Below are 12,401 nucleotides of genomic sequence, written 5' to 3' on the forward strand. Positions count from 1 at the left end.
GTCCTGTCCAAACATGACATTTTGGAAAGAAGTGACCAGCCACATAAATGTGGTTTTGGACATATCCCTGATCCTCTCAGATGTCGACATGTTGCTGAATTATATACCAACCCATTGGAATTTAACCAAACGGCAATGAGATTGGCTGTTGCATGCACTCGCAGTGGCTAAATGCTTAACTGGAAGGAAACTTCTTCTCTCCCTCCTCTCCATCATAGAATGGACAGAAAATATGATCCAACTGGCTGTTTATCAGAAAGAGCCTTCTGTTAGCAGGAAAATGATGGGAAATACTCAGTTATATGGACCCTCTACACAGACTTGTTTGCATAAACAATGGATGCTGGGCAAGTTTGGGATGATAATCTAATTCTCTCTCCCCTCTCTTCACATTGGTACATAATGATTGCTCATTGTAAACTTCTTTAATTATAAATGTTCCTTGTATTTGTGAAATTTGTATTTGTCCCCATTCTATATATAATAATAATAATAATAAATTTTATTTATATCCCGCCCTCCCCAGCCGAAGCTGGGCTCAGGGCGGCTAACAACAATAAAAATAATCCAACATTCTAAAAACATTCATTATAAAATTAATTAAAATCAAATTAAAATCAAATTGATGGCAACCATTAAGCAAAATTCTGTGCAGATTGCCAGAGGGAGGGGGTCAGGCTGCGCCCTGACCAAAGGCCTGGTGGAACAACTCTGTCTTGCAGGCCCTGTGGAAAGATGTCAGGTCCCGCAGGGCCCTCGTCTCTTGTGACAGAGCGTTCCACCAGATTGGAGCCGCGGCCGAGAAACCCCTGGCTCTAGTTGAGGCCAGCCTAACCTCTCTGTGGCCTGGGATCTTCAGGATGTTTTTATTTGCAGACCATAAATTTCTCTGTGGGACATACCAGGAGAGGCGGTCCCGTAGGTACGAGGGTCCTAGGGCTTTAAAGGTTAAAACCAGCACCTTGAACCTGATCCTGTACTCCACCGGGAGCCAGTGCAGCTGGTATAGTACCGGATGAATATGATCTCGCAGCGAAGACCCCATAAGGAGTCTCGCCGCGGCATTCTGCACCCACTGGAGTTTCTGGGTCAGTCGCAAGGGTAGCCCCACGTAGAGCGAGTTACAATCATCCAGTCTGGAGGTGACCATCGCGTGGATCACAGTGGCTAGGTCAGGGCGAGAGAGATAAGGAGCCAACTGCTTAGCTTGGCGGAGATGAAAAATGCCGCCTTTGTTATAGCTGTAATCTGCGCCTCCATAGAGAGGGAGATATCAAAGATTACACCCAAACTCTTAACGGACGATGCTGGCACTAATTGCACCCCCGCAAGAGATGGGAGTTGCCCCCTCAATCCCATATCGCCCCGTCCCAGCCAGAGGACCTCTGTCTTCGAAGGATTTAACTTCAACCGGCTCCCACGTAACCATCCAGCCACAGCTTCCAGACATCTGGTCAGTGTGTCTGGGGCCGAGTCAGGATGGCCATCCATCAACAGATAGAGTTGGGTGTCATCGGCATACTGATGGCAACCCAGCCCAAAACTCCGGACAAGCTGGGCAAGGGGGCGTATAAAGATGTTAAAAAGCATTGGGGAGAGAATTGCACCCTGAGGCACTCCACACACCAAGGAGTGGCGCGATGACAATTCCCCCCCAAGCGCCACCCTCTGTCCCTGACCAGAGAGAAACGAGTGCAGCCATTGAAGGACTGTGCCCTGGATCCCCACGTCGGCAAGGCGGTGGTCCAGGAGTTCGTGATCGACCATGTCGAAGGCTGCTGACAGGTCTAGAAGAATCAGCAGCCCCGACCCGCCTCGATCCAGCTGCCTGCGGAGATCATCTGTTAGGGCGACCAGAGCCGTCTCGGTCTCATGACCAGCGCAGAAGCCGGACTGGAATGGATCGAGAGCCAATGTTTCATCCAGAAACCTACCAAGCTGTTCAGCAACCGCTCTCTCAATCACCTTACCCAGGAATGGAAGATTCGAAACCGGGCAGTAATTGGATAGATCTAAGGGATCTAATGATGTTTTCTTTAAGAGCGGGTGCACCACTGCCTCCTTCAGTTCCTCTGGGAATATCCCGGTGCCAAGGGACAAATTGATGATATCCCCCAGGGGGGCCCGCACCTCGTCTGGACACGCTTTAATCAGCCAAGACGGGCACGGGTCAAGAGGACAGGTGGTGGGCTTTCCAGCTCGGAGGAGTCTGTCCACATCGGCTGGGGATATCCGGTCAAAGTGGTCCAATACTGGACCCGAGGGCAGTCGAGGGACCTCCAGTTCCTTTATTGTATCCAAATTGGCAGGAAGGTCATGGCGGAGCAACAGGACCTTCTCCGCAAAAAAGCTCGCAAATGCCTCACAGTTGTGTGTCAAATTGTTATTTAAATTTGGCTGTCCTTCAAGAGACGTTAAAGACCTAATTATACTAAATAATTGTGCCGGGCGAGAGCTAGTGGAGGCAATGGAGGCCGAGAAGTAGGACTTCTTAGCGGCCTTCACTGCCATCTCGTAGGTTTTCATAAAAACCATATAAGATGTTCTTGAGGCTCCATCACGGGCACCCCGCCATACTCGCTCTAGCTGTCTGAGGTCCCGCTTCATTTTCCGAAGCTCCTCGGTAAACCAGGGAGCCCGGTTTCTGCGGGGTCGTAGAGGGCGCCTAGGTGCGATCTCATCGATGGCTGCTAGGAGCTGGATATTCCAGCCCTCAACAAGCTCAGTCAATGAGTCGCCAGGGGGAGCAAGGTCCCTCAAGGCCTGACGGAATCTATCAGGGTCCATCAGCCTCTGCGGGCGAGCCCAAATTGGCTCGCCACCTAAGCAGGGTGGGGGGTGGAAAATCAATCCTGGCTTTCAGAGCGTAGTGATCAGACCATGGCACCTTCATTGAAGGAGACATGATCACATCTATACTGGCGCCAAAGATCAAATCCAGCGTGTGGCCTGCTTGATGTGTGGGGCCTGAAACAAACTGGGAGAGCCCTAGTGTCGCCATGGAAGACACCAGGTCCAGAGCCTGTGAGGAAGGAATGGCATCAGCATGGATGTTGAAGTCCCCCAATACCAATAGGTTAGGGAACTCCAAGGCCCAGCCGGCCACCGCCTCCAGCAGGCCTGACAGGGTGGCTGCTGGTGCGCTAGGTGGCCGGTACACCAGCCAGACAGCCAAGCTCACCTCGGAGCCCCACACTAGGCCAACACATTCAATGCCGGGGATCGATGGCGATGGTAGAGCCCTGAAAGAACAATCTTCCCAGATTAATAATGCCACCCCTCCCCCCCGGCCCACAGTCCGCGACTGGTGGAGGACGGAGAAACCCGGGGGCACCATCTCTCGTAAGGTAACAGTTTCCCCTTCACGCACCCATGTCTCCGTCACACAAGCCAGGTCAACCCCCTGCGAGGTGAAGAAGTCTCACAGGGTGGCGGTTTTGTTGCCTATAGACCTGGCATTGCACAACACCAGTGACGGAGGTGAGTAATCCTTGCTCACCCTACCTTCGTCCCCCAGGATGGGGCGCAGATTGGAAGGGGTATGAGCATATCCGTATCTCGATCCCCTTCGCCTATGACATCTGCCCCCACCGCCATACCTCCCTCGCCCCACTACGGTAGCAATATAAAATATTCACACACATAAAAGAAGGAAAGGTAAAGGTACCCCTGACCGTTAGGTCCAGTCGCGGACAACTCTGGGGTTGCGGTGCTCATCTCACTCTATAGGCCAAGGGAGCCAGCATTTGTCCTCAGACAGCTTCCGGGTCATGTGGCCAGCATGACTAAGCCCCTTCTGGTGAACCAGAGCAGCACATGGAAATGCTGTTTACCTTCCCGCTGGAGCAGTACCTATTTATCTACTTGCACTTTGATGTGCTTGACATTGTCTTGTGTCTCTGGGCAATGCTCCATAGTCTAGCACGCAGTTTAGCAACATGTGTCGTGAGGAAAGAATGGTGTGGCAAGACCGACCCCATCTCCTTGGCCTAGACATTGTCACCAGCTCTGCTTCTGAATCTGAGGAAACAGAGGAGCGCTTCCCTGTATCAAGGGTAAAAGAGCCAGAACAGCCTCTGTTTTTCTCATGTCTTGTGTCTTTTTAGACTTTGAGCTTGAGAGTAGGGACCTTCTTAGAACTGATTCTTGAAAGCTGCTCTGAGAGCTTTTATTGTTATTAATTGATTGATTAATATACCACCCTTCATCCAAAGATCTCAGGACAGTTCCCAAGATAAAAAATACAGGATAAAAACATAAAATAAATAGTTAAAACAAAAAAACAAAACAATAACAGATAAGGACAATAATGGGAGTGTAGGAACGGGGACTTTAAGCTTTGTCCCCCTAGTGATTGTAGCCTGAACCGGGGGCCCCACACCATCTATTTGCCACATAAACTTTTCTGCCATTATGGCTTTCCTTCACATCCCCTCCCAAATGTTGAAACCTGTTTTGATTATATTGAATTTTGATGTAGTCAGATTCCCCCCCCCTCAAAATGGCAGGGTCACTTATACCTCCTCTCACTTAGAATAGAGGACTTTACATATGAAAAGAGACCTGTGATTTTTGCATTGGTTCTTTAATGCACTAAATAAATCAATGGTTTAATGGTCTCTGTGACCATAATTCTGTGTGCCTCCTTGGGGCATGAGATTTAGGTAGAGCATGAAAACCATAGGGCTCATCTGGGACTAGGATTAGCTTTAATCCTTGAGGTGGTTTTTTTTTTTTAGTTTGTAGCATTTCTATGTTCTTGAGAATGTGAGTTGATGGATCATTTCCAGTGGGACTTCCTTATGCCATTGCAAAAATACTAACCAATACAAAAGATTGACCTTGGCGCCCACAAGAGTCAGAGACAAGGAGCTTAGCTGAAGCTGGAGTGACAATCAGGAGCCAAATGAATCATATCAAGTGTGACCATTACACGCCTGAAAATGATTCTTAATTAACCACCGATCCTCTGTGGTAGCAAGTTTCCAAAATCTGTGAATCACAAGGGAACCACAGAAAATGTACAAGCAGCAATTTACCTAATCTAATAAGTCTGGTCTGCTGCCTGTTTGGAGCTGCTGTTTTTCTGCTCTCTCAGCCCCTCTGAAAATGTTTCATTCTGATTTGTTTTACAATACTTCTTTCCTTTAAAAGAGAGAGAGATCAGATAAGCTTCGCCATATACTTTTATTTTATCACTTTTCGCAGGGTGGGGAATCTGTGGTCTTCTAGAAGTTGTTGGACCCCCAAAAAATCTCCCTCAGACAGCATAGCCCAATGGTCAGGGATTAAGGGAGTTATTGTCCAATAACATCCAGCAGGCCAGAGGTACTCCACCCTTGACTTATAGGCTGTAACCTTCTTCCTCTCTTTCTTTTTAAATCAGAGTGAAAATTAACCATGCTATATAAAAACTACTGGTCTTGTGGCCTAAGCTTTTGTGACCCAGATCCTCCTCCATCAGAAAGACGAAGCAGTCACCTAAGTGGGTAGGTATATATATGTATATCCTAGTATAGAGAGAAGGAATCTTTTAAAAATTACATATCACGTATAAATACTGAAGACAAAAGGTCAGTCAGTGCAAGGCAGGACAGCTGGTGCATCACAGTACCAACCAGAGCACAAATGAAAACTGAATCCAATCTGGTAAGCAGTCTGGGGAAGGGTCTCTGTAGCTCAGTGGAAAGGCATCTGCCTTGCATGCAGAAGGCCACAGGTTCAATCCCCATCATTTCCAGGTCGGGCTGGGAATGATTCCTGTTTGAAACTGTGGGGAGCTGCTGCCAATCAGTGTTGACAGTACTGGCCTAGGTGGACAAATGGTGTGACTTGATTTAAGGCTGCTGTGCAGTGGGGCAAACAGGTGAGCATGAAGAATGATGAACTCTCAAGAACAGAGCCTACATAGACCCAACCTTCTCCACAAGTTTGCACTTCACAGTATGTTCCCAAAACAAAGCAATCCATCTATATTTTTCAGCGTTATTTTCTATGCGAAACTCCTGCCTGTTGCAAGGGCCCACAAGAGTGGTGCCCTTAACTCACCTGGCAAAATTGTTAACTTGCTCAGCCTCACGCTGACTTAGACAGAAGAGTCATGTCTTGTCTTGAAAACTCTCTTTTGGCTCAGTGACATCTGCATATATGTTGCAGAGGTTTACAGTGATGGAAGTTTATTTCCACCATCCCCAACTCAAGGAATACTTCAGTCACATCACTCAGCAGTGCACTGGTGACAGCAACTATCCTCTCAACACTGGAAAAGAGTTAATGTGTGGACCTCTCCTGGTGGGTCCAATCTAGATTGGACTTTTACATGGAACATTTATATCTTCATTTAGTTTGCCGGGGTCAGAGCTGCAAGGGGAACCTTCCTACAGAATTTCAGGAACAAAGCTACACAGACACACCCAATATTATCCTAGCTGCTACCCCGAATGCAGAAACTAGATAATCCTGTTTCAAATGTTGGCATTCTCACAGGACAGGTGCCTTACTAAGAAGAGTTTATTCTTAGGTCCAAAATCACCTGCAGTCATACTTATCTTCCTGGCATCACAGTCTTCCTGGAAGCTACAATTTGCTGACATACTTACCGTATATGCTTCAAGCTGCCATCCAGGTCATACCACAGAATACATTGTCTACTGGATGATGTAACTGCATTTATCCATTCCTTTGGTTAGAGACTACCACCTTCAAGTTTTACATAATGCATTCTTAAAACAGGAGCACTCACTTGGGAAGAGGGAAAACCAGATCAACTAAGTCAAGGCAGGTACAGAAGAGATGCTGTCAGTGGATTGGACCCAGCAAAAGGCTAACTGAATGTCATTTACTGTCTACAGCTCATCCTGGAAGATGATAATTCCATCTCACCACACCTTCTTAACAGATAGCACTTCTTAACTGAAGCAACTGCTAACCAGCAGCAATAGGTCACTTAATGGAGTTTAAAAATATATAAACTGGTGCCATTTTGCTACCCTAGCTATTCTGGCAACACTGTCATGGGACCAAACTACAATGGCCATAAAATCAAAGTCTTGTTCATCTACCCATCCTCTAACATGGTATGACTGAGCAGTGATGTCCTTCTCCCATTGCCTTAAATCAAATAAGTTTATTTCTCATGCAAGAAGATAAATGGGGACAAATTGGTGATATCTGCATACCAGCAAGGGAGCATTTCAATTCCCAGGGCATTTTGTGGTCCCAGGAGATCACAGGATCACGGTATTCCTATGTAAGTTTCAAATGTGATGAGTATGACTCTTTTAGCAAATTTGATGCTCTGATGTTTCATCTGAGCAAATCCTAGGAATTGCTAGATCACTACAGAAAGCAATTGTTAGATGTGTGTTTAAGCTATTGATCTTGCAATGCCTGTTCATTATCAGCATCCACTAGTCAGTGGGTTACATCCGTTCCGATTGGATCTTGAAGTCATTTGTGTTCTGCATAGCACTGTGATTCACTTACTGCTATGTCCTGTATTGCTTGACCTTTTGACTTTGCTTTAGAAACACAATCAATCACTCTTCCTTCTCTTTGTACTCGGGGTGTATATACTTACCCACTGAGTAGAGTATATATCTGACAAAGTGGGCTCTGGTGCATGAAAGCTTATGCCACAATCAATTTATTAGCACTTAAGATGCTGTAAGATTTTGTTGTTGTTGCAACAGATAGATAGCTATAACTATCCCCCTGGAACATGAAATGCATTCTAAGAGCCAGTGTCTAGATTTTACTGTAGCTGTTCACACCAGATCCAAGGCTTGGATTAACAGGTTCTTACAAACATCTGTGGGCCTTGGGTAGATATCCATATTTTCTAGATGGTGACACCAGCCATTCTTTCAAAGTGGCTATATGGCATGTAAAATCACTAATTTGATTGTTCCTTCCAACTCTAGAATCCTATGATAGACTCTGTGACTGTTTTGTTGAATGACATAGTGGTTTTTAATTTTGTTACCATAAATGATGTGGTTAAGTAAGTAACAACTTAAGTCCCTTAATTTAAATGGGGCCTAAGCATGTATCTGGATCCAACCCCTAATATCTTGGGGTCAATAGCTCTGTTGCACAAAGCAGCTGTAGCAAGCACATTTCTGACCCAGATTATATCCCAGCTGTAGCATCTAAGAATTAGTTTCGGAAGACAACATGCCAGCTTTTAGTCTTTCCTCTGTGTGTCTTTGGTTTGGTTGACAGTTCGGTTCTAGTTGCCCTGTTGCTATCAAGTAGGTAGGGAAAACTCTTAGACCAAAAAAAATATTGAAATTTAAGCATTCATAATCTGGGCTGATGAAATGAGTCGTGTGGGTGTTTGTTTTTAAAGTGAATCTAAATACTAAATGCGGGACGCGGGTGGCGCTGTGGGCAAAACCTCAGTGCCTAGGACTTGCCGATCGTATGGTCGGCGGTTCAAATCCCCGCGGTGGGGTGAGCTCCCGTCTTTCAGTCCCAGCTCCTGCCCACCTAGCAGTTCGAAAGCACCCTTAAGTGCAAGTAGATAAATAGGTACCGCTTTATAGAGGGAAGGTAAACGGCGTTTCCGTGTGCTGCGCTGGTGCTGGCTCGCCAGAGCAGCTTCGGCACGCTGGCCACGTGACCTGGAAGTGTCTCCGGACAGCGCTGGCCCCCGACCTCTTAAGTGAGATGGGCGCACAACCCTAGAGTCGGACACGACTGGCCCGTACGGGCAGGGGTACCTTTACCTTTACTAAATACTAAATGCACTACGGGCTTAGAGGTTTTGTTCCATTTTCTTCTTTTAATTTATGGACGAGTTGCTTCTATTTCTTTTTAACACAGTATTTCATAATTTGATGCCCAAAATGACAACTTGCACTCTATACTTTTCAACAGGCATGTCCAGACATCCTCCAGGTCCTGATATGCCCACTTTCTATCCCTTGTCTCCCGGTGGTGTTGGGCAGATTACCCCACCTCTTGGCTGGTAAGAACCTCCTGGTGCTTCCGAACTAAGTTTGTGTGTGCTTGCATAGTTGTGTATGTGCATGTTTGGTTTTGTTTTAAAATAATACAGAGGTGCCTCGCAAGACGAAATTAATCCGTTCCGCGAGTGTCTTCGTCTAGCGGTTTTTCGTCTTGCGAAGCAACCCTATTAGCAGCTTAGTGGATCAGCGCTATTAGCAGTTTAGCGGCTATTAAAGGCTTAGCGGCTTAGCTGCTAAAAGGCTATTAGCGGCTTAGCGGCTTAGAAAAAGGGGGGGGAGCGAAAAAAAAATCTCAAGACTCGCAAGACATTTTCGTCTTGCGAAGCAAGCCCATAGGGAAATTCGTCCTGCGAAGCAACTCAAAAACGGAAAACCCTTTCGTCTAGCGGGTTTTCCGTCTTGCGAGGCATTCGTCTTGCGGGGCACCACTGTAATTGCTGCCTTTATGGGCTTGAGAAGTATCTCCTACCTGTTTACATTTTTAAAAAAGTAGAAATCCGTGGAAATGCCAATGAGTAAATAACGAAGTAGCAGTTGATTGTAACTAGCAATTGTTTCATAAAGTGTAGGTTTGTATTTACAGTCATACCTCGGGTTACGAACACTGTGGGTTGCGCGTTTTTGGGTTGCAGACTGCGCCGAACCCAGAAGTACCAGAACAGGTTACTTCTAGGTTTCAGTGCTCGCACATGCGCAGAAGCGCAAAATGACATCACGCGCATGAACAGAAGTGCCAGATCGCTTCATGCATGTGCGCAGACGTGATGCTGCACTGTGGGTTGCGAACGCTGTGGGTTGTGAATGTGCCTCCCACACGGAACATGTTCGCAGCCCGAGGTATGACTGTACTGAACTCTAGTATGTATTGTACTTTCAACATGGTTCATTTGGCCCAGTGCTCACAAGTCCTTTCCTTTAAATGTTTGCAGGGTTCAGGACTGGGGCATTCATATGAATGCCACTGAGCATGTGCACTGCCTTCTTGCCACTGAATAATTGCAACTTGATTTGCTCAATGCACTGTCCGTGTGGCAGATGGGTCATTTTCATAGAGTCCTAGAAGTGTAGAGATGGAAGAGACCCCTAAGAGTCCAGCCACCTTGCAATGCAGGAATCCTGTCCACAGGTGTCGCTGAGTGGGTTTGAGACACCATTCTTCCTGTTACCAGACAGACACACTGACCCATTGTGCCACCATTGGGCACAGAGTGAAAACACAATTATTCAAGCACTTCATGGTGCAATCACAGCTAAAGAAGAGCCATTGGAGAGTGACTGTGTATACCTGTGTATACCTTCAGTAAACCTTCCCCCAGTCATGTTAATAAATTGCACTGCCTTCCAGCAAGAGAGTGATTCAGACGTGGACAACAAAAGAATGACATCTGCAGTGTAGTGAGCTAAAATGATATATTCTTTAGAGTTCTATAGTTGGCAATTTCTGCACCTCTTTGGATTTGTTATACTGGGAGAGCATTTTGCCACACACATCTGACATGAAAATTCCACAGCTGTAGGCTCTCTACACCTTGTTAGATTGGGCCCAAATCTTTGAGTAATCTTCCCTTGATATTTTGGAAAATAACAGCAAAATGGCTGTCAGCACCATGAGTAAAAAATGGCTGCAACTTTTCAAAATGACCTTGTAATTAGAAGAGAATTTGAAAGAGCAGGATGTGTGGTGCCTGTTCTCTTTTGTACAGCTGCTTTTACACTATGGAAGCCTTTCTCATGGTTTTGATTCTAGCTTTTAAGTTTTGGCATTTCCTCGAAATGCTTTCTCAATGCAGATGTTTTTGCAAAGAGGGTGAATCTGGAGGAAAATGCTGATAACGCAAATGATGAAGTCTAGCACAGATTACTCTTACGCTTTGCTTACTGTAGCTGAAAATATGCTATATTTGGATTTCTTTTTCTTTTCCCCCAACCCTTTGGTGCACTGGCCCTCCCTACTGCACACACGCAGAGCTCTGTTTAAGTGTGAAGACCGTCATGGTGAGCAAAAGAAAGGGCCAATAGCTTTGGAAATGCCAATTTCTTAAAACATTAAATCTGTCAATCGATAGCTCTGCTTAAATAGAATTGAGCGAAGTCTTTCAAGAGTAGATCAATTATTCTCTCTGAACTTTGCTACTTAAGTGTGTTGAATCCTGCTCAGAAGTTGCATCAATGCAAGCTGGAGGAAAAGACAATGTAAACTAAGCAGAAAAAGTTCAAAGTATTTGAAGCAATCAATTTGTGCTAGTGAGATATGGCATTCTGAAGAAGACTGGAACTTCAAACCAAGAGTTCATTGGTTTGTTTTCTGTGTGCCCTGCTTTCTCTCTCCGTCTCTTAAGATTCATGTTTTGCACTCAAGTTGCTTACATACACATCTTTCGGTAAAAATACATGCTTAGTTTTTACTACCGAATAAAGAGAACTGTTTGCATCTTTTCAAACCATACTAGGTAACTTCAGTAGGTCATGGAAAAGTGATGCTGTCAACAAGACAATAAGCTGCCTCAACACCTTGCCTAGAAAAGACTAGGCAAAAACAAAATCTTATGAAGCTGCAGACGTGCTTCTTATGCTTGTCTGTATGGTGCACACAAACTACCGCATTTCAGGAATCTGAATCCACTATGCCCCCTTCATATAGAAGTCATAAATATTAAAAAATGCAATTGGTTTACAAATATACACAATCTTTCCCCAAATATATTGATCCAATAAGATTTGGCAGGACTGTTAAAATAATTAACTCCGTACCCTATAATCAATATAGTTGCCAGAAAGGAATTATATTAATTATACTAAAGAACTAGGTTTGATCTTATCTTTAACCTGTATATATTATGTATCATCTTATTTTTTCCATAAATTTATTGTGTGTTCACCCTCTTGGCCTTTTTTGTAATAGCTAACTTTAGTAAAGAGTGCTGCTTATCAAAAGCTACTATCCACTCACTGAAAGAAGGATTTTAAAGATTTTTAGTTACTACTGATCTAGCAATCTAGCAATAGGTAAAATAGTAGTCATTAATCCAAATCCTCTCCATTTAAGATCTCATTTAAATATGCACAGAGAATCGGTTTAGGTGTTTTAGGAATGTTGCAGCCAGTTATATTATTACCAGCACTTTTTGCCAGAAAATAGATAAATAAGGAAAAGTCCAAAACATATCCAGTAACATCAGCTTCCAAAGGTTAACATTTCCAATATATGTCCTCTTCACCTCATTCTGATAGAAGAAAATATATAAATTTGAAGTACCACTGAAATTGAAATTTATATTTAATGGTTATTTGAGTAACATTTTATTATTTATTTATTTTGCATGACAAAAACTTATCCTTTACTCCTAAATCCTGTTAATTTAATGATATGCTTGGTAAAGCTAGCAGTTCTTAGGATCTAGGTCTCATTTATGCTCTTTTTGCTAGATG

General features: G+C 44.7%; 1 protein-coding gene across 5 annotated transcripts in view; it reads left to right on the forward strand.

Moving 5' to 3' along the window:
- LEF1 (lymphoid enhancer binding factor 1) overlaps positions 1-12,401 on the forward strand; it is a 102,755-nt gene that overhangs the window by 61,009 nt on the left and 29,345 nt on the right. For all 5 annotated transcript variants that reach the window (XM_081020338.1, XM_081020342.1, XM_081020339.1 and 2 more), the window contains exon 6: positions 8,881-8,971. In XM_081020338.1, the coding sequence (XP_080876464.1) occupies positions 8,881-8,971 (91 nt within the window). The remainder of the gene's footprint in view (positions 1-8,880; positions 8,972-12,401) is intronic.

The sequence above is a fragment of the Podarcis pityusensis genome, assembly GCF_964106645.2.
Source record: "Podarcis pityusensis genome assembly, chromosome: 9".
NCBI classification, from domain to species: domain Eukaryota; kingdom Metazoa; phylum Chordata; class Lepidosauria; order Squamata; family Lacertidae; genus Podarcis; species Podarcis pityusensis.